The sequence below is a fragment of the Lepidochelys olivacea genome, assembly GCF_965140295.1.
Source record: "Lepidochelys olivacea isolate rLepOli2 genome assembly, chromosome: 2".
Classification (NCBI taxonomy): domain Eukaryota; kingdom Metazoa; phylum Chordata; order Testudines; family Cheloniidae; genus Lepidochelys; species Lepidochelys olivacea.
In genome coordinates, this window is record NC_140412.1 from 203,171,371 (window position 1) to 203,196,899 (window position 25,529).

The window sequence follows — 25,529 nt, forward strand, 5'->3', positions numbered from 1 at the left end:
ATTCATGCCCCTTGGTTGGCACAAAGTACTTGCATTGGGCCCTTTTAGAGATAGGGCCAGGGAAGAGGGGGTCTGACACAGGGCATTAGTGATTTTGGAGATCCCTTCATGAAGGGGTAGAGCCCCCCTGGCAGGAGCCAAGGAGCAGAGGACATCAGAGATCCAAGGGCTCTTCCAGTTCCTCCGCCTGAAGCCCCAGGTTAGAAGCGACCCTCTTCAAAAGTTCCTGGTGTGCCTTGGCGTCATTCTGAGGAATGGGTGAGGGGGCCCCGTGATAGCCTCGTCTGGTGATGAGGAAGATGATGCCGGTGCCGTGAGAACCTCCACTTCCATTGGTGGTTCAGCAGCTTGCTCCCCTGGGTTCTCCTGGACCTGTGGGGTCTGACCCCCAGAAGCCTCAAGCACTGGAGAAGGATGGGATACTGAGGCCACTGGCCTCTGTGAGGCTCCCGGCACTGATTGGGCAACCTGGGAAGGTTGTGTGAACCCCCAGGAGTTCCACGGGTAACATGGTGCCGGCCACGGAGTTAGCAGTGCCAGGTCAAAAGCTCTGTCTACTCTGTGCAGGCAAACACAATAGTAACAGCTAGCTTTGACAGTTCCACTGTTCTGTTTATCCAGCCCTGCCAATATCAGTCTACCATCTTTCCTGCAAATAAGGTTTGCTGCTTGCCAGTACTGATACTGGGCCTAAACCAATGCCCACTGAAGTCCCAAGAAGGGCTCCCAGTGACTTCAAGGTGCTTTATTATTGGTGACATGAATTACACTGCATGCTCTTTATAGGTGTACCTATATAAGCTGTATTAAGAGCCAAATCCTGAAGTCTGTACTTAGTTCTTACTCAGGCATGGCTGACAGTAGCCCTAGCATGCCCCCCTCCATGGGGGTGTAGAAGACTGTAACTAAAAGATCAGTATAGATCCTGCCCTGACTCACCCCAACTCAAGCCACGTTACAAACCCATCTTTTGCAACCCTGAAAGTAGAAACAGTAATTTGACCCACAGCAAACTTGGCTCTGGTGAAACTCTTGTTTATAAGGAAGTAGAATGGAAATCCAGATTGTTTCAATGCATTGCAATGATCAGGCTGCAATTCCACTTGTGGTTCCTTAGATCTTCCCAACACATGGGCAAACATCTAATCAGAGTAACAAATACCATACCAAATTCAGGAAAACTTCCCCAAGCTCTTCAGCTATTCAGTCCTCCTATGGGATTGTTCTTTCTTTTGAGTTTGCATACATACGGCTAAACACAGGGTTAAAATTGCTTCACTAAGCTAAGGTGAAACTCAAGCTGCTCTAAGAATCACAGTCAATGGAGCTCCTGAGATGCAAAATACTATTGAGAATAAGATCACTGTATCAGAACCTTATTTTGAATCGGATGGGTTTTTATTGTGGTATGCAAGCATAGCTCAAAGCTGTACTTATGTGTTCGTCAGACAGAGAGAAAGGGGAGAGTGCACATCATATCAAAAACCTTAAACCAATCAACCAAACCAACAAATAAAAGATTGATCTATGAAACAGACCTTTTCAACGTGGCCTCCAGACACTGTGTCTACAGAACCATCCATTTGTGTATACAGAAACACACGTTAACATATAAACGCTCACTTTGTAGAAAAGCATTTGAGACAAAAGGGCAGATTTTTCTTTCACTTGCACCAGTTTTGCACCATTTGAGTCCCATGAAGCTACTCCCCTGTTTCACTTCCGTATAAGTAATATCTGAATCAAGCCCATGAAGATGAAGAATGGAAAAATTAGACGCATAGTCAAACATATATTAATGGCCTATTTCTTATTTTGATGTATTCATGTTTTGTAATATGAATATAAGTCTTTATCCCATAATGTTTTAAAGCGAACCCAAGTGCTTGTAAAAGGTGCTCAGCTGACAACAGTGGACAATGAAATCCTCACTTTGTCCACACAACAGGCACAGCATGGGAACTGGTACAGTCTTCGCTAACATTGCCTCAACACTGACACAGAGGGGTGACTTCTAGAAGAGAAGTCAGTTTTATGCTCAGCCAGTTCTTGGCCTCTCTTCTTACACAGCTAATTGTGAGGTGGTTTTTGTGATAAGGGGACACCTGTACAACAGGAACTAAACTTTACATGAAATAAGGATGTACTTATTCTTCTCCTCAAATGCAAAAACCTCATGGCTGGGCAAATCTGGAAAACAGAGAACACAGTGGGATTGGTGGTGGGTTTGAGTTGAGAGATGTGCTTGCAGCAAAATATGTATTATAGTCTTGATCCTCCTAATTCACTGTGCACATGCAGAGTGTTACTGGACTCAGTGAGCGCAAGACTCTGTACTAGTGCATCTGTTGGCAGGATCAGGATTTCAATTGGAAGTGATTACACTTTACTGTATTAGGTGCATACAAAAAATTATCGTCACTAGAAAACTTGTGTAAGGGTGACAGAGAAGAAGATGGGACTCATGAAAAGATGACCTACTCAGGACTATGGTGTTTCCTGCAGCTGGAAATTCAGATGATTAATTTGTTTGGAAATTCAGTACAAAAGCCGAGTGATACGATTTGGTCTCACGCCTTCAAAGAATAAGATTTAACTCACATTAAATATCCACTTTGTAGAGGTTATTCATGGATTAAAACATTAATATCTTCATTGCATTTAAAACCCATATGGGAAATAAGCATGGTAAAAAAACTATTAGATATGCACTGAAAATTACAGCAGATCCATAGTTTAAACTAACAAGAGACCTTACTAATATATGGAGGGGTTGTAGTGTTACTTCAGGATTAAAGGTGAACTGAAAGGTAATGTCAAAAGTGAGGTATGTATAGACTTACATGTAGACATCAAGGGCCTGACTAACAGCCCATTAAGTCAGTGGAAAGACTCCCACTGACATTAACCGGCTTGGAATCAGGCCTTAATTGTTCCTTCTGATGAAGTTGTGGAAGGAATTTCCCCAGAGTACAACCAGAAATCCTTTACAACCATTGTCTCTTCTAGTATCGATGATATTGCAGACTTCTTGGGTCCTTTAGTGAACCCAGAAGGAGATTGATTTTCTTTTAAGGAAAATTAAGACTCCCAGAGTCTGGTAGTGTAATCAGTGCACCCATTTCTGTCTCATATAGGATTTTACCAATGTGCTTTTCCTATTAAGTGTAGAGGAGGATGAATGCCATTTTTATATGAATATACTGGCCATGCCAGCTGTGAGTATTGTAAATACTAGAATAGATATGGTCTTGGAAGCATTTCCTACAAACAAACAAACAGTCTTGGTTGATAGTTGCTGTGATAGCAGCAAAGCAAAATATTTTCAGAAATAAGGTAAGGCTGTTCTGATGAAGGCTGAATGGATAGTGCTCCAAATGTAAGTGGCTTCCTATGAGTTGGACACCTATTTAATAGGTTGTAGGACCGAGGAGAGTTATTTGATTATTATTAATACATATTAACACTATTGCAGTAGTGCCCTTCGGTTCCAGTCTGGGTTGGGGCGCTAATTTTGCTAGGTGCTGTGCAAACACATAAGGAAACACAATTCACAGACTATGGGTAAAACTCTCATGTAGAGTAAATCTACCTAGCTCCATTGAAGTCAATAGAGCTACACCAGTTAACATTAGCTGAGGCTATTGCCCTATGTTCAAAAAATACTGATATTGATTTACAGGGGAAAAATATATAACACTACCTCAATTATCTATACAGTGGAGCCATCTGACAGGGAAGTGTTTATTCTCCACAAAATGATATGACTATGGCCCAAAGTCTGAAACATGTGCAGTGCCTAACTACTCAGGTGGCGTGCTTGATCATCTGTTTGAGGTAAAGGGGAATTGTACCCCTTTCCTCTAATCTGTAATGTGGCCACTACTGTAGTCTCAGGGCTGCAGAGGCCTGCACTGGAGATACAGCTGCAGTCCCCAGGTGGAATTCTGGTTGGTCCAGCCAGAATTTCCCCTAGGGATTCCTTGAGAATGTACACTGGAGCCACCCTGGCAGGTTGGGGTCATGGCCCTGCCCTCATTCTGCCTTTCTTCAGGTGGATAATATCAATGCAGAATGCTGGGAGAGAGGACGGCATACATTTCCTCAGCAACACTGTGGCTGCTCCTTCTAGAGGGATCACAAGTTGAGGTGGTTTCTTGCACATCTCCCCCTCATTCTTACACTCCTGCCCAAAAGTAGGCCAACATTTAGCCATTGGTTAGGGTCCTATTTGCATTTTAATACTAACTGGAAAAAACACTTGCTCCAGGTTTCTGACTTTCTTTTTTATTTTGTTCAACATGTTCTGATATTGCAAATGTAGTTGGGAAATTACAGAGAAAGGGATTTTGGCTGGCAGGATAAGAAGTCTCAAATCGTGTATGTTATGGGCTACATTTCCAGCCTAACTATAAACAGGACTCTAATTTTGCATATGCAAAAGTATGTATGGAAATAATAGTGTGTAACAATACACCTGCAGTTTGCTCCCACAAAATTGGAGGCCAGTGTCTAGCCATGTCTGATTGTAATGGACAATTTTTAATAGGCACCATGAACCAAGGATTTACTGAACTACTACTCATTTTCCACAGGCCATCAAATGGTAATGACTTTCAGTCATAACTTACTTGAACCAAATCAAATGTGTGACCTATCGTAGAGATGAAAGACTTTTTCTAACACTGAAGCTGACCTATCACATGCTTCCACAGATATACTAACACCACAAGGGGTTGGTTTGCTGCATGTAACTATGTGAATTTTGGCTATACTGAGTTTATTGCATGATTTCCTCAATAAATTTTGACCCAGCTAGACCTATTGTATATTTGTGATGCTGAGTCGGTGGTTTTCATGTTTACTTTACCACTACCATAACTCTGAGAGGAGAAAGAGATTTTTACATTAGCTTGTCTATCACTAGTGAACAGAGAAAACTTTTGAAAATATACAATACTTCAAAACTGTTGGAGGATGTGAATTAAAACGCCCAAACCAAGACATATGAAGGGCCAAATACTCAACTGGTACAGCTCCCTATGGTGACTTACATGAGCTGAGGATCTGTCCTCAAGGCTATAGTTTTTGCTAGTAAAAGCTTATGATTTCTGAATAACCTACATAAGCAGCGTTGCCATTAATGAGGTCATTCCACACTTGTACTAATCATACTTTTATACAACCACACACCATCATGTATTTTGTTTCGCCACACATTTTTAGAGAAAAGCTGATCTTAAAAACTTCATAGTTACTTCCCATCCAACACGTAAAGCCAGGTTGCCATTATACAATCTGTCAAATTTTTGAAAACTGTAAACTATAACCTACTCCAGTCACTTTGTGTATACGTGGCTATGCACTGACAGTGATCACTCTGGATATAGCCTTTCCTCTGAGGGACTCAAAATGGTTTACAAAATTAAGCCTCATAGTGCTCCTGCAAGGTATGTATTTTCATACTTGTTCTACAGAGGGTATATTGATGCATAGAGGGGTTAAGGCCAACATTTAAAATCTGGGTGCCTCAAGTTAGGCACTGAAATCAGTAGCTCCTCATCTAAATATTTCATCTCATTTTCATATATGCTGAGCACATGTAACTTCCACTGTTGTATCATCATCTTTATCTTGTAATACAGCCGTGAAGTCCTAAAATTTCCCCTGTCAGGGGCTAAATAACATTCTTGTTCTTGTTAATAAAGGATTCCCCCTGTTCATGCAGGATGGCTGGGATAGGAAGACTCCAGGAAGGTTAGATGCTAACATTAAAGAAAAACAAGAATTTTACAGCATTAAGAAAAAAATTCATGACCGGATACTTAAAAGCAGACTTATGTGATGGGGAATAAATAAAGATAAATGTTTAGAGCTATTACCTTGGGCTGAGGTCAGGGGGACCAATGGTATTCAGTGTTGAAAGGTGCAGTTTTAGGTTTTTCTCTCTCTTTCTGGAGTAGTAGTGGAGTTCAGTTTCATGTCTCGTTCTTGCAGGGTTTGAACTGCAAACTCGGATAGGGGAGTGAAAGGGCACCGTTCCTGAGGCCAACTGTTTCAAGTTTATCCCTAGATAGCTTTTATTACTTCCAGCCTTCTTCTCTTGGGATGAGGTTGTGCTCCTAGTGTAAATTGGAGAAAGGATAGCATTCTCCTCCTCTTCTCCTTCATCCTCGTCTTCTTCGTCTTCCACAATTGATGGGAGTCTCTTGTTTATGCTGCCATTTCCCTTGGGCTCTGTCTAAAATAGTGGATAATTCATATTAATATAAACTTCAAAGCCCAGCACTGCAGGGACAGGTGATTTGCTCTGATGTTCATACTTGAATAAAACCAAATCCTTTAGAGCTTTTATTTTTCATTAGAACAAATGTTATTTTGGGACCCACCTGTGGTTTATCTCGCTCTCTCTCTCTTTAGACCCTCACGTAAATATAGAAAAGCCCTCTAGGAACATAGCCAGTGAACTCACTGCAAATATATTTTGTTACTGAAAAATGTTGCTTGACTTTAGTTCTTACAAGCCACCCAGAATACATATACTTTAATAGGTTTCTCTCTGTCTTTTGAGGAGTTAGTTCTTCTGAAGTTAATGCTGTCAGACTGTTGATGCGTTAAGGAATGAGTTTTAAGTAAGTGACATATATACCCACAGTCCAGTATATGGCCAGTACAGTCAGTTATAAGGAGTGATACAGTTCACTTAGGACCTCAATGCATCCTGGTTCCTCCTCTTAGTCACACTGAGTGGGACCTTACACTCTGATCTTACTACCTTATAGCCAGACCCCTGACCTCCCACAGAGCCCTATTAATGCAAAACAGTGTAACAGGATTACCTTCTGAAGAACTAACTCATCAAAATATAGAGATGAATTTATTAAAGAATACAGATTGTAGGATGGTCTGTAGGTGCTTATTTTAGGAGGCAGAGGGGCCTAATAGACTTCGAAGACCTGCCACTCTACTGCTGGGTGACCTTGGGGAAATCATGTCTCTGTGCCTCAGCTCCCCAATTGTAAAATAGGAATAATGGTATGCCTTTGTAAATCACTTTAATATCTGCTAATGAAAATGGCTATATAAGAGTTATGCATTATTAATTTATTATTATTATTATTATTTCTTGGAAACAAAATACCAGTGCAGTGAGTTGCAGAGGTCTGCCCACATGGAGCTTATTTCCGAGTCAGGGCCTTGCTTCACAAGTAGTCCCATGCTACAACTTGTGAGGCAAGATATTATCACTATGAGTAGCAGAATCAGGTCCTAAGTCATTCTTACAAACTCCACACATCTCAAATAAATGGGACAGCCAAATTCAACTGAGCCCAAAAGAAACCTTTTCTGGAGCATTTTCAGCGTGATTAAAAACGTGGGAGTCTGTTCTGAAGAGATTTCCTGTCCAATTGTCCACAATCATATCAGTTTGGATAGTTTGGGTAAAGATACAAATTTTGGGTGAACAATCTTTTGAGATTTGCCCATCACTCCTTGTCCTCATATTTTGAAGCAGGAGTTTAACTTTGCTATTCTACTTGTACTATCAGTTTACTGAGTAAACATTATACAATTATTATTGTTAATGCAGATACACTGAGCCAGATCTTTTCAATCTGATATGTCTAAAAAGTCAAGAATATAAAATGTAATAGCAAAGGCCTGTCTGTCAAGAAGATAATAATGGCCTCCCTGCTATATAGAAGTCTGATGAGCAAACTATACAGAACTCTGATATGAGAAAGAATTTTATGTAAATTGAACTTTCCATGTCTATCATTTGGGTTGAGTAAACATTCCAGGATCAGCTTTAAAATGAATATGCATTAATGGAACATCCAAATCCAGCATCTGGATGCTAAGATGCCTGAGCATTTAGGCATAGAAAATTGTCATTTATAAGGTACACCTAACAGCAGTTTTCAGCATTCAAATGCAGGATCCTATTTAAGGGCCTGATTCAAAACCCACCGACGTCAGTGGGAGCCTTTCCATTGACTTAAAAGGGCTTTGGATCAGGCCCTAGGCACTTACGTTTCAGAGTTAAGCTCATCATATTTAAAAGCAGACAATCATACCTGAGATGGCGTAGACTTGTTTGATAATCTTGATATTACCTGAGGAGGGAAAAAATGTAGTAGTAGCAGAAAATAAGTGAATCTGCACAGTTTTGGCTTCCAAGGGCAATTTTATATGATGGAACAGCAAGGAAATCTCATAATAAAACAAATGTATATTCCACAAATTAAATTCAAAAGGCCACTGATAGTGAAACATCTTTGAAATAGACTCTGTCAGGACCAAGTTGTTGACCAGAAAACGTACCTTCCATTTTAAAGAAATAGGGAGTTCCTGTAAAATTAACATTTTACTCCAAAGTAAAACAAGACTAGGGACATGAACCTGCACTGGACATACATGGATGGATCTCTGTACAGGGAGCTCCAATGACTTTGATAGGTCTCCACGTAGGCACAGAGTTCGTTGTATGATCGGTCCTTAAATAATGTAGGAATCTAGAACAGTGACAGGTAGGCCAACAATTTTCAAAAATGGATCCCTCAAGTTAGGCTCCTAACTCCCACAGAAAGTCAAACTACCATCTGTGCCTTTGAAAATCTCCCCTTAGGCTCCAAAATAAGTGTCCTGATTTTCAAAAGTGCTGACTACCCAGCATCTCCCTTCGAAATCAGAGGGATCTGAGAGATGCTCAGCACTTCTCAAAAATTATACTATTTACGTAGATGTCTACATACAAACTCTAGGTAACATTTTCAAAGCTTAAGGGCCAGATTTACAAAGGTATTTACTGTGTCTAAAAATGCAGATAGGAGGCTAGTAGGATTTACAGAAGCGCCTACGTGAGGTAGGCACCTAAGGCCCATTTACTTTTAATCTTTGTAAATCTAGCCCTCAAGCCCAGATCCTCAAAATTATTTGACTTCAATGGGATTTAAGCACCTAAATAGAGGATTTGGGCCTAAGTCACCAATTCAAAAGTAACTTAGGAGCCTAAGTCACATTGAAAGTCAAGGGATCTTCAGAGCATAAATAACTTAAGTGCTTTTGAATATTTTACTTCAGCAGATTAATTTTGGTAACCCATTTCTTAAAATCTTGGTTGTTTTGTCATCAGATCAGAGCTCTTGCAGTTTATAAGGCTATTAGGTGAATAGTTTTGTAATTACTCATAAAAATGAAGTCATATTATTGCCACACAAATGTATGCTTCCCCAATGTTTAATTTTGTCTAAGCAGTAAAAGCTCTGATATGGTCAGATGTCAAGCCCTTTCAGCTCTGATTGTAATCAATGTCAGCGGAAGGAACTCGGCACCTGGGCCCTAGATAGTTTGGAGCAATAGAAACATTCAGTGTGCTAAATACTACAGTTTATAAAAGATCAGTTTAATGTGATACTAAAGGCCTGACTTGCATGCACACCTGCACCCAGACACACCTGGTATTAATTAGATTCATTTAATACAGGTGTGTATAGTGCCTAGCACTTTGGGGCCTCTAGACACCACTGCAGTATAAGGGTTAAATATATATTGATATAATATTAATTAAGATCTACAAAACCAGCCACATGAATTAGCAGTTTAACAAACAGAAATATGAAAATATTAATTTGCCTGCCAGAATCTTGTTTGGGTTTTACCAAGAAAGGACTTGTGTGTGGGCGCGCATTGTTAAATGTGAGCAAAAATCTTCTCTTTTGAACTTTCTTCCTGGAGTATAAAGGAGAGTTATATGTGCAGCCTTGAAAATAAGGAAATCCAAAAATTTCTGCATGGAATGGCTTTAGATTTTATTTCAGAGTAGCAGCCGTGTTAGTCTGTATCTACAAAAAGAACAGGAGTACTTATGGCACCTTAGAGACTAACAAATTTATTAGAGATTTTATGCATGCATTCAGCTGGGCTATAGGGGCTGAACAGCATTTCCCCTGCAGGGATTCTACCTGACTGCCAGGGATTAATGCTGTGCCAGCAATGAGTGCACTGAACCTTTCCTCACCATTCTCACTGTATGCTGCTGGTAACCCAGCTACTGTAGATTTGCCTGAGGGAGGAGGAGGAGAGAGCAACCAGCTGCCTCAGAGCATTGCTAATCGGGAAAGGAAAATAATGGGGGATCAGAAGATTTATGGAGGTACAGGCTGGTGAAAGGTAGCTAAAGGGAGGGACAGCGGTTCAAGGGGGAGCAGATCGGTGGTGACAGGTTCCCTGTTGAGAGCCTGTCCCCCATCCTCTCCTCCCATTGGTTCCCCTTATTCTGTCCATACAGCCTGTTCTCTCTTTTGTCCCTGGCCCCATAGGTGGGCAGTTTCAGTCCGAATCAACACATTTGGATAAGCTATGTGCCCAGGAACAAGCTTATCCATTTCACTGAAGCATGCCAAAGTAAAGAACATTATAATTGCATATCTCTAGTATTCTAATACTTCATTAATAGTGGACAAAGATAAATATTGTATCCATTTCACATACAGGTGGTGCCTGAGCTCATTTGCTTTGACAGAAATAATGCTCGATGGTAAACGTTTTTGAAACCCACACACATAATAGACAGGTTTCAGAGTAGCAGCCATGTTAATCTGTATTCGCAAAAAGAAAAGGAGTACTTGTGGCACCTTAGAAACTAACAAATTTATTTGAGCATAAGCTTTCGTGAGCTAAAGCTTATGCTCAAATAAATTGGTTAGTCTCTAAGGTGCCACAAGTACTCCTTTTCTTTTTACACATAATAGATCAACCTTAAAGTGGGCAGAGTTCTCTGAAAAAGAGGCATTCTAAGTCTCTTCTGACTCTCTCTCCTCTCCAAAACTATAATTCTCAAAGAGAAAAAGAATAAAAATGTACAAGGGCATGAACTAAGAGCAGGAAATTTAAAAACTGCAGTATCCACATACCCAGGGTTTCACTTTCTGCCTCTGACTGCATAAACTTTAGTATCAGAGGAATTATCACAGGAACCAAGGAACTGTCCCAATTTCCAATCTACTAAAACATTTTTTTGCTTTAGGACAATACACAGATTTCTTTAAAGTGTTGTGTGGCTTCCATGAAAAGAAAGAGGACACAATTGTACAAACTGTATACTGGATTTAAAAGAGAAATAAGGTTAAGGTTATAAACACATTTTGAAAACAAAGTTGAAGAGGTATTTCCCAAATAGACACATTAGGAAAATGTCACTAATGTTAATGTGAGTCATGCTGAAGATACTCAGATGATCTGATTCAGATTTCAAATACAGTACATGTATCCTTTTGTATCTTGTAAAACCTTGTACACAACGCAGTAACTGATTTCACAAGATACTGTGGTAATAGACTAAGTACCAAGATCAGAATCAAGCTCAAAGTCTCAGTATGATGTTTCCCTAGGATTGTATAGTATCTTAACATATACATTTTGGAATTTGGTACAGACGGTGCAACAGTTGTATTCTCTTCTATCGATGTTCATTGTAATTAAGGTTAAGATTTTGTCACGGTTATTTTTAATAAAAGTCACGGACTGGTCACAGTCAATAAGCAATAATTCACAGAAGCCCAAGTCCTGCTGCCCAGGAGCTGGGGTGGGGGGAAGGCTGACAGCCCGAGTCCCCTACCCAGGGGGGCGGGGTGACTGACTCGCTGTCCAGGGTTGAGAGCCCAAGCCTCACAACCCAGGGCTTACCCTGCCACCCAGGGCTGACAGCCCAAGCCCCCCCGCCCGGGGCTGAAGTCACCAAAAATCACAGAATCTGTGACCTCCATGACGAACTCCTATCCTTAATTATAAGGCTAAGAATGGTACTTCCACATCAGAAAAAGCTGATTATTCAATGCAGGAAGTCAATCCACATATTTTAATCATCTGGAGATGATTTTTTTCTGGACTGAGGTTATAAAATGGTAACCCCCCAGTGGTATAGATATCTGTTAGATCATCTATGGGGATTTTCAGGGGTAAGCCAGTGAAAATGTAAATAATATATATACACAATCTGTTCAAGAGAGATTTTAAGTCATATTTTGGAAAAAGAATGAATGTAGAGGTACAGCCACTATTCAAATTTTAGGGATAATGAGCTAAACAGTAGAGTATGTAGATTTGCATTGCTAATAATTGCTGGGCTTGAAAGGATAGGGTTTGATGGATCATGTTGTCTTGTTCTGGCTTTGAAGGTTCAATATTCTTCATAGCAGGGCTTGAGTCTGAGCTTTAGGAACAAAGCATGCATATAGATTACTGAGTTCTTTGTAAGTTTGGGTTCCTAGAATATGTTAATAACGTTTTGTATTTTAGGGAACAAAAGGCTAAAACACTGTCAGAAAAAGATTTGGGAGCACAAACTGGAATATTGAAATGCTTAGTTAGTATTAAGAAGTACACAAAACTGTTTAAGGATGTTGGCAATATGTAAAAATATAGATCAAATGCCATATGCTCAATTCGTATGGATTTTACTGACTGTTAATGGAAAATATAGGAGCACATAACAAGGGATTACCATATCACTGAAAAGCTCAGTTTCATCCCCTCAGTTTTCCTTAATCAGGAAGTTCCTCAATGAAATATAATAAATCCCTTAAATCACAGCCGATTGACAGAAATACATTCTACAGGAGGTCTTAGGTTAGCTATAATTGTTACTGTAACTACACTCCATAATTTAAAAGCCTATTTTCATGGGCATTTGGAAATGTCTCCTGTCCCAATATCTTCTGCATTTTAACTTTTTGGTTTATCCGCTCTCTTTCTCTCACACACACACACCTTTCACACTGCCTCTGGCTGAATGGAGAATAAATAAATTCCCTAGAAACTGATGTCTTCAGCACTCTGGGTTTGTACAGTATGCTGTGTAAGCAGCAAGAGCTGAGTGAATAATCTGTATTGAGTACCTTATTCTGGAGTTTAGCTTCTGATTGTGAATTGTCCACAAGCAACATATAACTTTCTCCCATTAATTCATTTCATAATAATTGTAATTCTATTGATTTTGTGTGAGTATTTAAAATGTGAGTTGTGTTGGTTAGTTTTTATTGGACATGTAGGTCACAGAGTTTCTTTTCTCTGATTGGATGCATATAATGTTTAGATTTAGATTTCTGGTGCCAACACTCAGGTTTACAAGTTTGAAATTCACTTTCCATAAATATTCTATAAAGTGAACACGCAGAAAAGAGACGCTAAGTTCAATTAATAAATTATTAGTAGTGAAGTATTCACTCACCTTCCATCTAGACTGTGATGGTTGTACACCTTAACACAGAACTTATAGTACTTCTGCTTAAAAGGTAGAAATACAGGAACCATAATAATGGCAACAATAACAACAAAAAAAGGGCTAGTTTCATTTTTTAATTCTGTTTCTGTGTGCACTCTTCTCTTTCATTAAAACAAACAAAACACTATTCCTGAGGATTTTGTGCAACTTCGAAATCATGAATTAAGAAAGACACCTTTTATTTATGTAGTAAATCCTACACCAGTGAAAAGAACACCATCACAAGAAAAGAGGCAGTCAATTAGGTCAAAATGAGACAGAAGAAGCAATTGTTAAAAGAGATGGCAATAGACCTTTGCACCTACAGCATGCTGCTCTAGCGGATAATACTTTTGAGGTGGCTTCCAGGTTATTACAAACAAAAAGATATAATGGAAAGAACACTTTAGATATCTTTCCTACTTAGTTACAGTAATTGTAGAGGGGACATTTTGATGCAGATTTACGGTATGTTTGTAAACATTACAGCTAACACTGAAAGCCTTAAGAACAGTAACACTCCAAAGCCCTGGTCCTGCAAACACTTATGAACACCCTTAATTTTCCTGAGGTGAGTACAGTGAAGTATATGCATAAGTATTTGCCAGACTGGGGCCCTGAACAGGAGGAAATCTGATTAGAAATGTTCAGTGCCTATATGAGCAATCTTGGGTAAGAGAGGAATTTAAGGATGAGATCACCAGCCCTGCTCCAGCTTCTTTATGCCATGGGAAAAGGGCCCTAAAAGCCTCATGTCTACCTGGGGCAGGATTCCCCTGGAACTATGGAAGTCAGCTGCAATATGGTTGTTCGAGAACTCTGTCATAAGCCCTGCTGCAGGGGGCAGGTAAAGGATAGGTCTGTATGTATGTGTGTCAGGGGCAGGGCTGCTATACACAGGGCTGCAGTGACTCCAGGAAGTGGTGCAGCCCATAGAGCAGCCCAGTGAGCCTGCCGTAGTTCAGACAGACTCTCAGGGCTGTCTAGTTAAGCTGGAGCTGTCTCCAGCCCCCAAAGCAGCCTAGGATCAGGAGGGTGCAGAGATGATTTAAAGCTGCTGTGGTGGATGTGGAGTTTCTATGTAATAATCTAGGAATGCTGCAATGTAATTTATGAATACTGCAGGCAACTTCGTCAGTGAGGCAAAGTTACTGTCTAACTACATGGGTTTATTAGACTTTCCTATACGAATGTATGATCTAGCTTAATAAGGAGTTTTTGCAGGAAAGCATCACAATAGATCTTGATAAATAATGCCCCAACAAACATTTGGGGGGCAATTATAGGACAGTGCCTATTTCTAAGCTCCAGCCTGAAGTTACACAGCTGTTTTGCCATTTCTGGGAACCTAGGGATCAAAGGGACACAAAACAGATAAAAGGGCTCTCTGGAGAGATAGGTGTGGGGAGAGTTGTCAGTGAGCTCTGACAGGGACAGGTCCTGCAGAAATGTCTGAGGAAGTTGGGCCATCCCTGACTTCCAGAGACTGTGTAGCCTTAGAAAGAGGCAGTATGTATATAATCCATTTTCTTGTTTGAAGATATTTGTTCTGAAATGCTTTTGTTCTAAATAAATAATACTTTTCTTTCAAAGGCTATTTGGTCACTGCTCTAGAGGGCACAGAACTGCAGGTACTGGACACATGTCAGGCCTGCTGCGGGAATCATGGTTATCAACTAGGGAAGGCACTCAAAGTCTGGTCTGAGAGTGGGAGAATCATGTGATTCCACACGAGAATGGTGATTGCCTAAGACCTGAGAGGGAAATACACTTGATAAGACTGTAGCACTGGCCTAGCCTGACATGAGTAATTATCACATGGAGGGAGGCCTCATTTTCTGGAAGATAGAATTAGGGACATAAACGAATCATCAGGTTGAAAACAGAATGTTTGTGCTAAATAAGATAAGTAAATAGGTGAGTAGGCTAAGAAAAGGGAATGTTTGAGCCAACTAAGATAAGAGGGAGAATACACAGGGAACTATTTGCTATGAACTAGATAACGAGGGACAAAATAAGTTAGGAATGTAGAGATGAGGTAAAGAGGAAATCAAACCATGGACAGTGCTTGGACGGCATATTTTGCACAGGGATTGGTTCCTGCAAAGTAACCAAGCCAATCCAAAAATGTGTGATGCAATGTACACATCTCATTGCATTTACTATCATGTATATAAAGGGAGAAGGTTTCTGTGTAACTTTGAAGTTGTGATGTATCCTGCATCCATCCCCGCTGCCTTTGAGTCTGATCAACTCAGCGTAGCACTGCCGTATGCCAAAGAAAGATACCTGAGTGACGAAGGCTGGAGTCGAACTGAGTTCTTGGGAAGCCAAGTGGAAAAAGATCTTGGAGGGAATCCCAACAAAGACCAGAAGGGGTCATAAATACCATTAGCTTGGGACAGCCACCATAGCCCCTTTTCTCTGGGAGTATAAGTTCTGTGTTATGCCTCTTAGAGGTACAGTACATAATTTCACTCTAAGTGGGTCAAATACAAGCTAACTGAGTGAAATTTAATGGCCTGGGATATACAGAAGCTCAGACTAGATGATCTAATGCTCCATTCTGACTTTAAACTCTATGAATCTACCTATACCATTTTTTAATTCTTAAGCGCTTGGTTATTTCATGATCTCCTGTGTAGCTTGGAATCTGAATCAGTAAAGTATTCTCAAAGTAATACAAAAATGAAAACCAACTCAATATTTACATAATCAACTGCACTAAGACAACCATGATGTGAACCAGTATGCATACAGGGCTAAATTTTATACTGAACTCTAAAGATAACCACATGAAGAAAGTAGGAGCAGGACCAGCAAAAGAATGTTGAGTCCTGCAGCTGCACATCATTGAAGAGGATTTGCAACAGGTTAGTGAAAGTTGGAGAAATATTTGAGACAAGAATGGGTGCTATGATTTGTATTAATAGAAGCTTTGCACACTGGCAGAGTACAGCCCTTAGCCTTAAAAGGGCCATGTGTTTGCACCTTTGCAAAAAAACCCAACCATCCAACCAAACAAAAACAAAACAAAAAAAAAACCCACTATCAAATTTACAAATACTAGAAAATACTAAATTTTCCAGAAACTTTTTAGTCCTTTTGATGAGACACAAAAATGTCTGTGGTCCAAAATTATTTAGGCTTTAGAAACCCCTCACTCCTTTTTAAAATCTACATGGCACTTCTCCCAGCCCTGAATTCTGTTATCCTCTGGGTCCCACGCCATTAACTGTTTGATCCCTGTAGGCTTGTATGATTCCATTGCCCCCAGATTATGTCTTATCCTACATACACCTCAATTCATATCTGCCTTGGGACTTCTGCCGACTCAACAGAATGCCACTCTTTACTTTCAACTGGCTGGGGTGCCTGTTAATTTTGTCTGAAACAAATGGGAAGCAGGGGAAAGAGTTCGGGAACAGATGCTAAGCTTATCTTGCCTATCACTGTATGTGATCATAATAAAGACACGGATGTGAACAGCTTAGAAAAGACTGAAAGAAAAGGCAAGAGAAATGTGATCCAAACAGGAGTCATTACAATACTATTAGTGCTGGCATTGCCCCAGATTAGTTATTTCATGACAAAGCTTCTTCAGAAGGTTTCCAAAGCCAAAAAAATCAGGGAATGATCCAGCAATAGGTCTTGAGTATGTTTAATGGATTGTACTGTCTGTGCAAGGAGCAGTTTGGTTAATAACCAAAAACACCATGTGGCCCTGGACCAGCAAACATGAATGCCAAAGCAAACATAACAAAAACAATAAATTCAGAAAGGGAAAGCAGAACAGAAAATGATTAGTTGAAAATAATAATCCCTTAATTCATAGCAAGTGTCTCACAGTGCCTTTCAGACTATACATACTATACAGAGCTTACATGACTCAGAAATGATAAATTGCAGCCATTCTATGCCAGCATCCTATAGCTATTCTATAAGTGATAGCTTTCAGGAGGGATATTATATTAACCAAATTTCACCCTGAGTGATTAGTGTTTGCATATCTAAATTCATTCTGATGTTTAAATTGGCAAAGTTCACTCCCTCTTCTCCCCTCCCCAGCACTCAATTTGGAATTTGGTTAAAAAAAAAAAACACCCCTCAGGTTAGCACCCCTGTATTTTGCAATGACCATCATTGGAGGTTTTTAAGTACAGCTTAGACAAACACCTCTCAGGGACAGTCCAAGTATATTTAATCTTTCCTCAACATCAGGGACATGGACTAGATGACCATTCTTCAGGACCTTCCAGCCCTGCATTTCTATGATGCTATAAGCAGAGATTATCGCTGTTTCATATCACAGCCTACCTGCAGCAGCACAGTTCCACCTGATATCATGTGGGATATTAGTTCAGTACTTACTTGGAAGGAAGAATGCCACAAACTGAGCATCCAATCCATTTCTTACATCTGGCTTTGCTTGGAGGGCTCCCATCACAGTCTTGGCCAGCCCTACTTATCTGATGAGACCACAGTACAATCATCCATTAAAATATCAGTGTAACTATTTTTAAAACACAGGCTTGCTACCACTATTAAATTAACTAACCTGTGGCTATATATTTCACTGCTCCAGACAACAGTTTAGCTGAAAGCTTGTCCCTCCCTAAAATATCAACTTATGCACTGTATGAGCTAGAGATGGGATTCTGATCACGCCAGCAACAGGGTTTGCCACCTGTTCCTCACATAAGGTTCAAGGTCCTTCACACCAAATATTGTGCTTGTCCAGGATGGGTCTGGTAGTCTTGATCCCTCTTCTAAACTGACCCTGGAACAATTTAACATACAAGAAAAGTATTCCCTTTCCAGAGAAAGCTCTCTCTCATTTAAGACCTCTCTGACTCCCAAACACTAGTCACAGACATCTAAGTTTGATTTTGAGCAATGAGCTAGCAGTAGAGCTAGCTACTGCATATGCCCTGCCCCATCAGTGTGCTACAATCCTATGCAAGGTGGCATTTTAGTCTCTTTTTTTAGGCAGGAAATGTTCGAACCATCAGCTAAAAAGTAAATAAATAAACTAGAAAACGCCTTACATCATACTACAAAGTTGCTTCTTTAATACATGCTTCACAGGTTGCAGGTGACCAGAGACACAGTAAGAAAGCCTATTTCTACATAGCTGGTGTCTTGCCTCTCTCTTTTCCTCACTCCCACCAAAAAAATCTGACAGACATGTTGATTAGCCAGCTCACAATTTTCCACTGAAAAACACATCCATGCAGGTGATGTTTTTGCTCTATTTATAGGGCATGCTGCATGCCAGTTGTTTAACATATGGATTTTTGGGAGGGTATGCAGTAAAGAAAGAGGGAGGGAGAGTCCAAAGCATAGTTTTAAAAAATTAAACTTATTTTCCTTTCCACTAGTCTTTTTTTTTTCTCTTTTCTCCCCACTCTGATCTCCACTTCATCCTATGTCTGCGCCATTAGTCGGTGCAGTCTTTTTTGTAATTTCTTGTGGTACCCAGTACATAACCCACACATATCAGGTAACAACTAATAATTCATAAAGATTCTCGTGGCACTCGTGTGGGTTGGTTGCTGAGTCTATTCTCCCCAAAATGGAGATCTAGATGTACACTAAGGGAACTGTTCTAACGGATTAATGTAGAAATCTACTTACAGAAATTTTAAATCTAGAAAATAATCCATGTGTTTTCTTTGTTGAACACATTACATTTTATTTATTTCTCTTTCTCTAGGGGTTCCACAGAGCATTTTTTGTTTGCTCATGGAATACCTCTTTAGTTTCTTTATATGCTTAACAAAAATGTTATGTTATCTACTCAATACCTAATGAAACTGAAAGCTGAAATATAGAAATAATGCCTATCTATTGAGTGCATGAATTATTGATTATATGCAGTTTATACAAATATTCTTACATATTACTGCATTCCTGTGTTTCAATATACATCTTGATATGTATGATTTCTAACAAGTATAAACATGTATTTAAGATGACAGTGAAGATTCAGAAGTATTTTAAGATTTCACTACTACTGTACCTGTACAACAATTTTTAAATAAATCCACATAATTCAATTTTACTTCACACTGAATAATAGCACTGTTTAGTGTAAGAATTCTTCCAAATTTAGGGCCAAATTTTACTCTCCATTACACCAGTGTAAATTTAAAGTAGATCAAAATAAATCAGTCTGAACTTATATCAGTGTAACTGAGAACAGAATTTGGCCTTTATATTATATTTTTCTGCTTTTCTGTTGCAGACACACAAACAACATGTTAATATTTGCAAATCAATATATGCACAATGTTCCCTGGCACAATGATACATACTGGAAAAAGATTACATAACATCCCTAATATACCTGCAACAGAAATATGGTTAGATTACTAGGCAAATACTCCACTGAGAGCCAAGAGTTTTTCCTGGGTGAAACTGTGTTTTATACCCTTCTCGTACACATTTTAAAAACATAGATAAGCTGCTTTTCTAGACTCTGGATTTTTCTACATGTAACCTTCTGGTTAAGCTTTATAATCTTCTGCAGAATGCAATAATCCTGGGAAGTGAGGTGAATGAGGATGGCAAGAGTTCAAAATGATTCAAAGCTAAAATTAGTAGTTAAGCATGGTCACTTATTCAATCTCAGCATTGTAATTACAATAATAATAATTAATAACAATAAAAACAGTTTGCCTTTGTATAGGACGGTTTATCAAAAAGTATTATGGGTTCAATTGTGGAAACCCAGTCCATGGGGCTACTCACAGGAGTGAGGGTTGCATAATGGGGTCCTATTTTATGTATAGATAATCCCAGATTTTAAAAAACTACATTAAGATGGAGTTAAAGTTACATTCAAGTAATTTAGGATAAAAGACAACAGATATTTTGCAATTATCCCCATAACAAGCATTATAATTCAGAAAATTCAGAATTAAATTGAAAAGAAATCCAAACTTTTTAAGATATGGAAATGCAAGTTAAGGTACCCAAACCACCTTATTTCTGATCTGTAGTGACACCATACAATAACTGCACAATTATGATTAATGAATATTAGTATTTGTGGTGCCGCAAATTAAAGTGATTTTTAAAGACATCAGATTTCTTCTGTTTTGGTCCCTTGGGGTGTCACTGCAGGACCCCTTGTGATAGGGCATCTCATTATTAAAAATAATGTGTAAATGTAGTAAAATGCAAGGATCTTGGGAAACAAGTAAAAAGAATTGGAAATGATCCTAAAGAGTGGAGATTATGATCTAATGGTGGTTAGTGAAACATGGTGGGATGAATGTCGGTATTGATGGATATAATAATCTATATCAAGAAGAGAAGGAAAAATAGGTCACTATTTTTCCAAAAGTGTTTACAGTGCCCAGGAACTAACACACAACAGTGAGGAGTGTCAGGATGAGATTCTTTAGGTAAAGATACAAGGCATGAAAACCAAAGAACAAACAATGAACATCTGCTATAGCATACCATGTCTGACAGAGAAAAGACACCCATTTTATCATTTCTGAACTTTGTATTACTTCGCAATGTTATGTGGCGCCTACATACCAAGGTTAGAAACACAACAGATAGATGGATACCCAAGGGTTGGTCAAGGCAGTGTTTTCAAAGCTGCAGGGCACCATGCTCGGGAGAGATTTTAACTAAACAATATTTATAAACTCTGCAGCTCATATTCCAAGTAGAAAAGAAGTCAGCCTTAATCAGAGTTAAGGGAATAGGGGAGTATGAGGAAAAGCAGCTGCCATGGCTCTGCTAAAATCAGAGGGAGAGACCCTCCTTGGGTTTTGGGGAAGAACTACTCCTCCAGATCTCTCCCTTCCACCATTCCTGGCAAGGTGAATACTCACCAGGCAGAGGAAGCTGAAGTGTGTGTGGGGTGGGGTGGGGGGAGGGGAAGGGTTGGTTGCACATATGTGAAGGAAGTAATATTGAGTTTGCGGGCAGCAGTGGTAGTGGAATCAATTATCCAAAAGTGGTTCCAAAAATTCATGGCTGGAGCTTCATCACAATTTGCTTCGTTGATGCATGGATGCCTCGAATAGACAGGAGATGTCTATGAAATATCCTGCAAGGAAATGTAGGACAGACGCTATTCTCACAGTGTTTCTCTCTGGTTTAAAATTAAAAGTGTCATAGAAAGCACCTGAGAGAGAGACTGTTCTCTGACTATATTTTGCCAATATGGTTATGCAGTTTTACAGAAGAACAACCACCCCTGTTGCTAGCCATTAAATAGAAGCACAGGGAGGCTATGTGGGTGGTTGCGTGGGTGGTGTCTCGTTCAGCAGCAGGGTTATTTAATCTGAAAACAGGAGCCAGACAGCCCCAGAAGTGTGTAAGAAAAATTAAACCTGAAAAAGGCTTGTAAAAAAGCTATGCAAGGGAGCACTGAGCAGTACTTCACAGTAGCAGTGGCTGCTAAATAGGCCATGCACACAAGCAGCTAAGAAATTTGCTCCCAGAAAATCTGCCAAACCCACCTTTGCTATGGGCTTGATACTGCCATATGCTGGGCGCTCTCAGTCTGATCCAGCAAAGTATTTAAGTATAGGCTTAACTTGAAGTCCAACAGGACTATTCAAGTGCTTTGCTGGATTGAGCCAGAGCGCTCAGGAATAGCTGGAGGAATCCTATTTTGTTGAGTAGTGCTATTCGAATACAGGAGTTATGCTGGTTATGGGTTTATTGATTCAGTGGTGAACCACAGTGCAAGTCACAATTCAAATCCATTGATGTGTTTTTATGCTTAAAAGGTGTTTTTGGTGCATGCTCATTATTACAGGATAGCAACCAGGAAGTTCAGATGTGGACAGACCTCACATGTAAGATGTGAAGAGGAAAGACTGGTAATACTGTATCTGGCAAGCAGAAGGCACACACCATCAGCTGCTTGGGATCTCTTATCAGAGCAATGGTGAGCCATTCTATGGTGCTGCTAAATGCATATAAACTGATAGGTGAAAATTTAATCTGGAAAAAATGGTTACCTACCTGTAACTGTTCTTTGAAATGCAATGCAGATGTGTATTCTACTTAGGTGTGCGCACACCCAGCACACTGGAGCCAGAGGGTGGCAGTACCCCTAGGGTGGTACTCACCTCCTGTGGCACTAGCCCCCCCCCCCCCCCCGGCCATATAAGGGTAGTGTCTATTTGACCTCCTCAGCTCCTTCGCACTAAACGTCAGAGGTACAGACTCTGATGCAGATCAGTGGTGGGCAACCAGTGGCCTGCAAGCTGCATGTGGCCCATCAGGGTAATCCACGAGACAGTGTTTACATTGACCGGCTGCAGGCACAGACACCCGCAGCTCCCAGTGGCCATGGTTCGCCGCTCCCAGCCCATGGGAGCTGCGGGAAGTGGCACGGGGTGCAGGTTGCCCACCACTGGGATACAGGGTGGGCCGTGGAATACATGTCTGCATCAGATCTTGAAGAACAACAGTTACAGGCAGGTAAAGGGTTTTTTTTTTTTTTTTTTTTTTTTTGGAGTAGATGCAGCCATGTATTCTACTTAGGTGATTCAGAAGTAGTACTCACAGGCGGCAGGGCTCAGAGACTATTTAAACAAAGACTGCATCTGATCCCAAAGTCCACATTTGATCTGGAAGCAGCTGTAATGGCATAATGGTTTGTAAAACTATGCACTGAGAACCAAGTGGCAGCCCTGCCAATGTTCAATATAGGAATGCTGTTGATGTTGCCTAGGCTCTTGTGGAATGGGTTCGCACCTTTTGAGAAGGTGTAGCCTGGGTTATGACATATGCTGTCATGATACAGAAGGTTATCCACCTGGAGATTATCTGTGAGAAAGACTACTTGACCCTTCATTTGGGCTGCATATGAGACAAACAAATGAGGAAAGGTTTGGTCCTATCTAGATAAAAAACTAAATATCATCCGACATCCAGTTGGTGAAGATGCTGTTCCTTAGGTGAAGAACACTCATCAACATGTAGCTTTGTTCAAGTAAAACTTGAAAACCACTTTGGATAAAAACTTAGTGTGTGGCCACAGGGTTACTAACTCTTTAGAAAACTGAATGTAAGGGGGCTCCACCAGCAAAGCCTGAAATTCACCCACTGTCCTTGCAGACGTTATCACCACAAGGAAGGTCATTTTCTGACACAGAAGGAAGACAGAAGAAGTTGCCAGAAGCTTGAACGGATGCCTCATAAGAGCCACTAGGACAGTATTAAGGTCCCACAAAGCAATCAGCTCTTTATCCTACGGGGGGAGACAAGTGACTCCTTTCAAGAACCTCACTACCATGGGGCTTGAAAACACTGACTTCTCATGGATGGGTGGATGAAATGCTTGCTACCAGGTGGACTCTCAATGAACAAAACACAAGATCAGAAGACTGAAGATGTAACAGGTACTCCAATATGTCCTGGATACAAGGCAGCTTTGGATGAAGTTCCCAGGCTAACACCAATATGAAGAACCATTTCCAGTTGGCCCAATAGGTCACTCTGGTGGATGTCTTTCTACTATTGGGCAGGAGTTGCCACACCACTTCCAAACATTGTTCCTCCTCCTCATCTAACCATGCAGCATCCACGCTGTGAGATGCAGTGACTTGAGCAGTGGATGCAAAACCTAACTACGATGCTGAGTCAGGAAGTCAGGATGAAGAGAAAAGGATCTGGGAGACCAAACCTGTAACGTGAGGAGGTCATAGAACTAACATTCCCTTAGCAACACTGGAGCAATGAGAATGAGCTTGGCACAGTCCAGTTTCAGCTTGAGAATGACCTCATAGATTCACAAAAACAACAAGGAGTCTGGTGGCACCTCAAAGACCAACAGATTTATTTGGGCATAAGCTTTCCTATCTCTACTTGCAATACCTTGCCTGATGCATCCTAGGATCGCATTGGCCTTTTTTACGGCTGCATCACATTGGTGGCTCATAGTCATTCTGTGATCAACCTATACACCCAGGTCTTTTTCCTCCTCTGTCACATCTAATTGATACGTCCCCAGCAAATAGCAAAAATTCATTTTATTAATCCCTAAATGCATGACCTTATACTTTGCACTATTAAATTTCATCCCATTTCTATTACTCCAGTTTTCAAGATTGTCCAGATCTTCTTGTATGGTATTCCAGTGCTCCTCTGTATTGACAATACCTCTTAATTCTGTGTCATATGCAAATTTTATCAGCACACTCCCACTTTTTGTGCCAAGATCATTAATAAAAAAGTTAAAGATCAATCCCAAAATCAACCCCTGAGGAACTCTATTAACCTCACTCCAGCTTGACAGTTCACCTTTCAGTATGACCTGCTGTAGTCTCCCCTTTAACCAGTTCCTTATCCACCTTTCAATTCTCATATTAATCCCCATCTTCTCCAATTTAATTAATACTTTCCCCTGCAAAACTGTATCAAATGTCTTACTGAAATCCAGGTAGAGTAGATCTACTGCATTTCCTTTGTCTAAAAAAAAATCAGTTATCTTCTCAAAGAAGGAAATCAGGTTGGTCTGGCATGATCTTCCATTTGAAAAACCATGTCGTATTTTATCCCAATTTCCATTTACTTTTCTCTCTGTAACTACTTTCTTTTTCAAAATTTGTTCCTGGGATGATTGGAATTGGAGGAAAAGTGCCGATTTCCAGCTCAGGTGAAAAGCATTAGTCATGGAGCCCAGACTGAGATCCTTTCAGGGGCAAAACAGCTGGCATTTCTTGTGGTCTCTCATGGGTGAACAAGTTGATTGTCAGGATGCCCCAAACTGCAAAAATAGACCGCAAGATGCTGGGGTTCAGGGAGCATTCATGATTCAGGGAGTAATTTTTGTTGCGGTAATCCACCAGGTGATTCTGGATCCCAGGTAAGTGATGGGCCACGGGATTAATATTTTCCTCAATGAAAAACTGCCAGAGCCTGATCGCTTCCTGACATAGCACATCGGAGCGTGATCCCCGGTCTGTTCACATAATACATCATAGTGGTATCGTCAGTAAGGGTGAGCATTGCCAAGTGCCTGATGTGATCTTGAAAGGCCTGACAAGCATTGTAAATGGCACGAAGCTCCAGGATATTGATATATAGAGAAGCTTCTTGTTCTGACCACAGGCTTGATCTTTCAGTTCATCTCTCCCCAACCTATTAAGGTGGCATCAGCGACAACAGGAACCGAGTGAAGGGAACACCCTGACACACCTTGCCCGGAACCATCCACCAACATATGGAGCCCATAATTGGCAGATGAATTCGGACCAGTCTGTACAAGGGATGACAATTCAGA

General features: G+C 40.3%; 1 protein-coding gene across 1 annotated transcript in view; it reads right to left on the bottom strand.

Annotated features, from left to right (window-relative positions):
• The window catches only part of KCNH8 (potassium voltage-gated channel subfamily H member 8), a gene marked incomplete at its 5' end in the record, with an annotated part of 388,500 nt that overhangs the window by 20,354 nt on the left and 342,617 nt on the right, over positions 1-25,529 (bottom strand). Inside the window, 2 exons of the mRNA XM_084621376.1 lie at positions 5,883-6,241; positions 8,079-8,117. Of these exons, the coding sequence (XP_084477502.1) occupies positions 5,883-6,241; positions 8,079-8,117 (398 nt within the window). The remainder of the gene's footprint in view (positions 1-5,882; positions 6,242-8,078; positions 8,118-25,529) is intronic.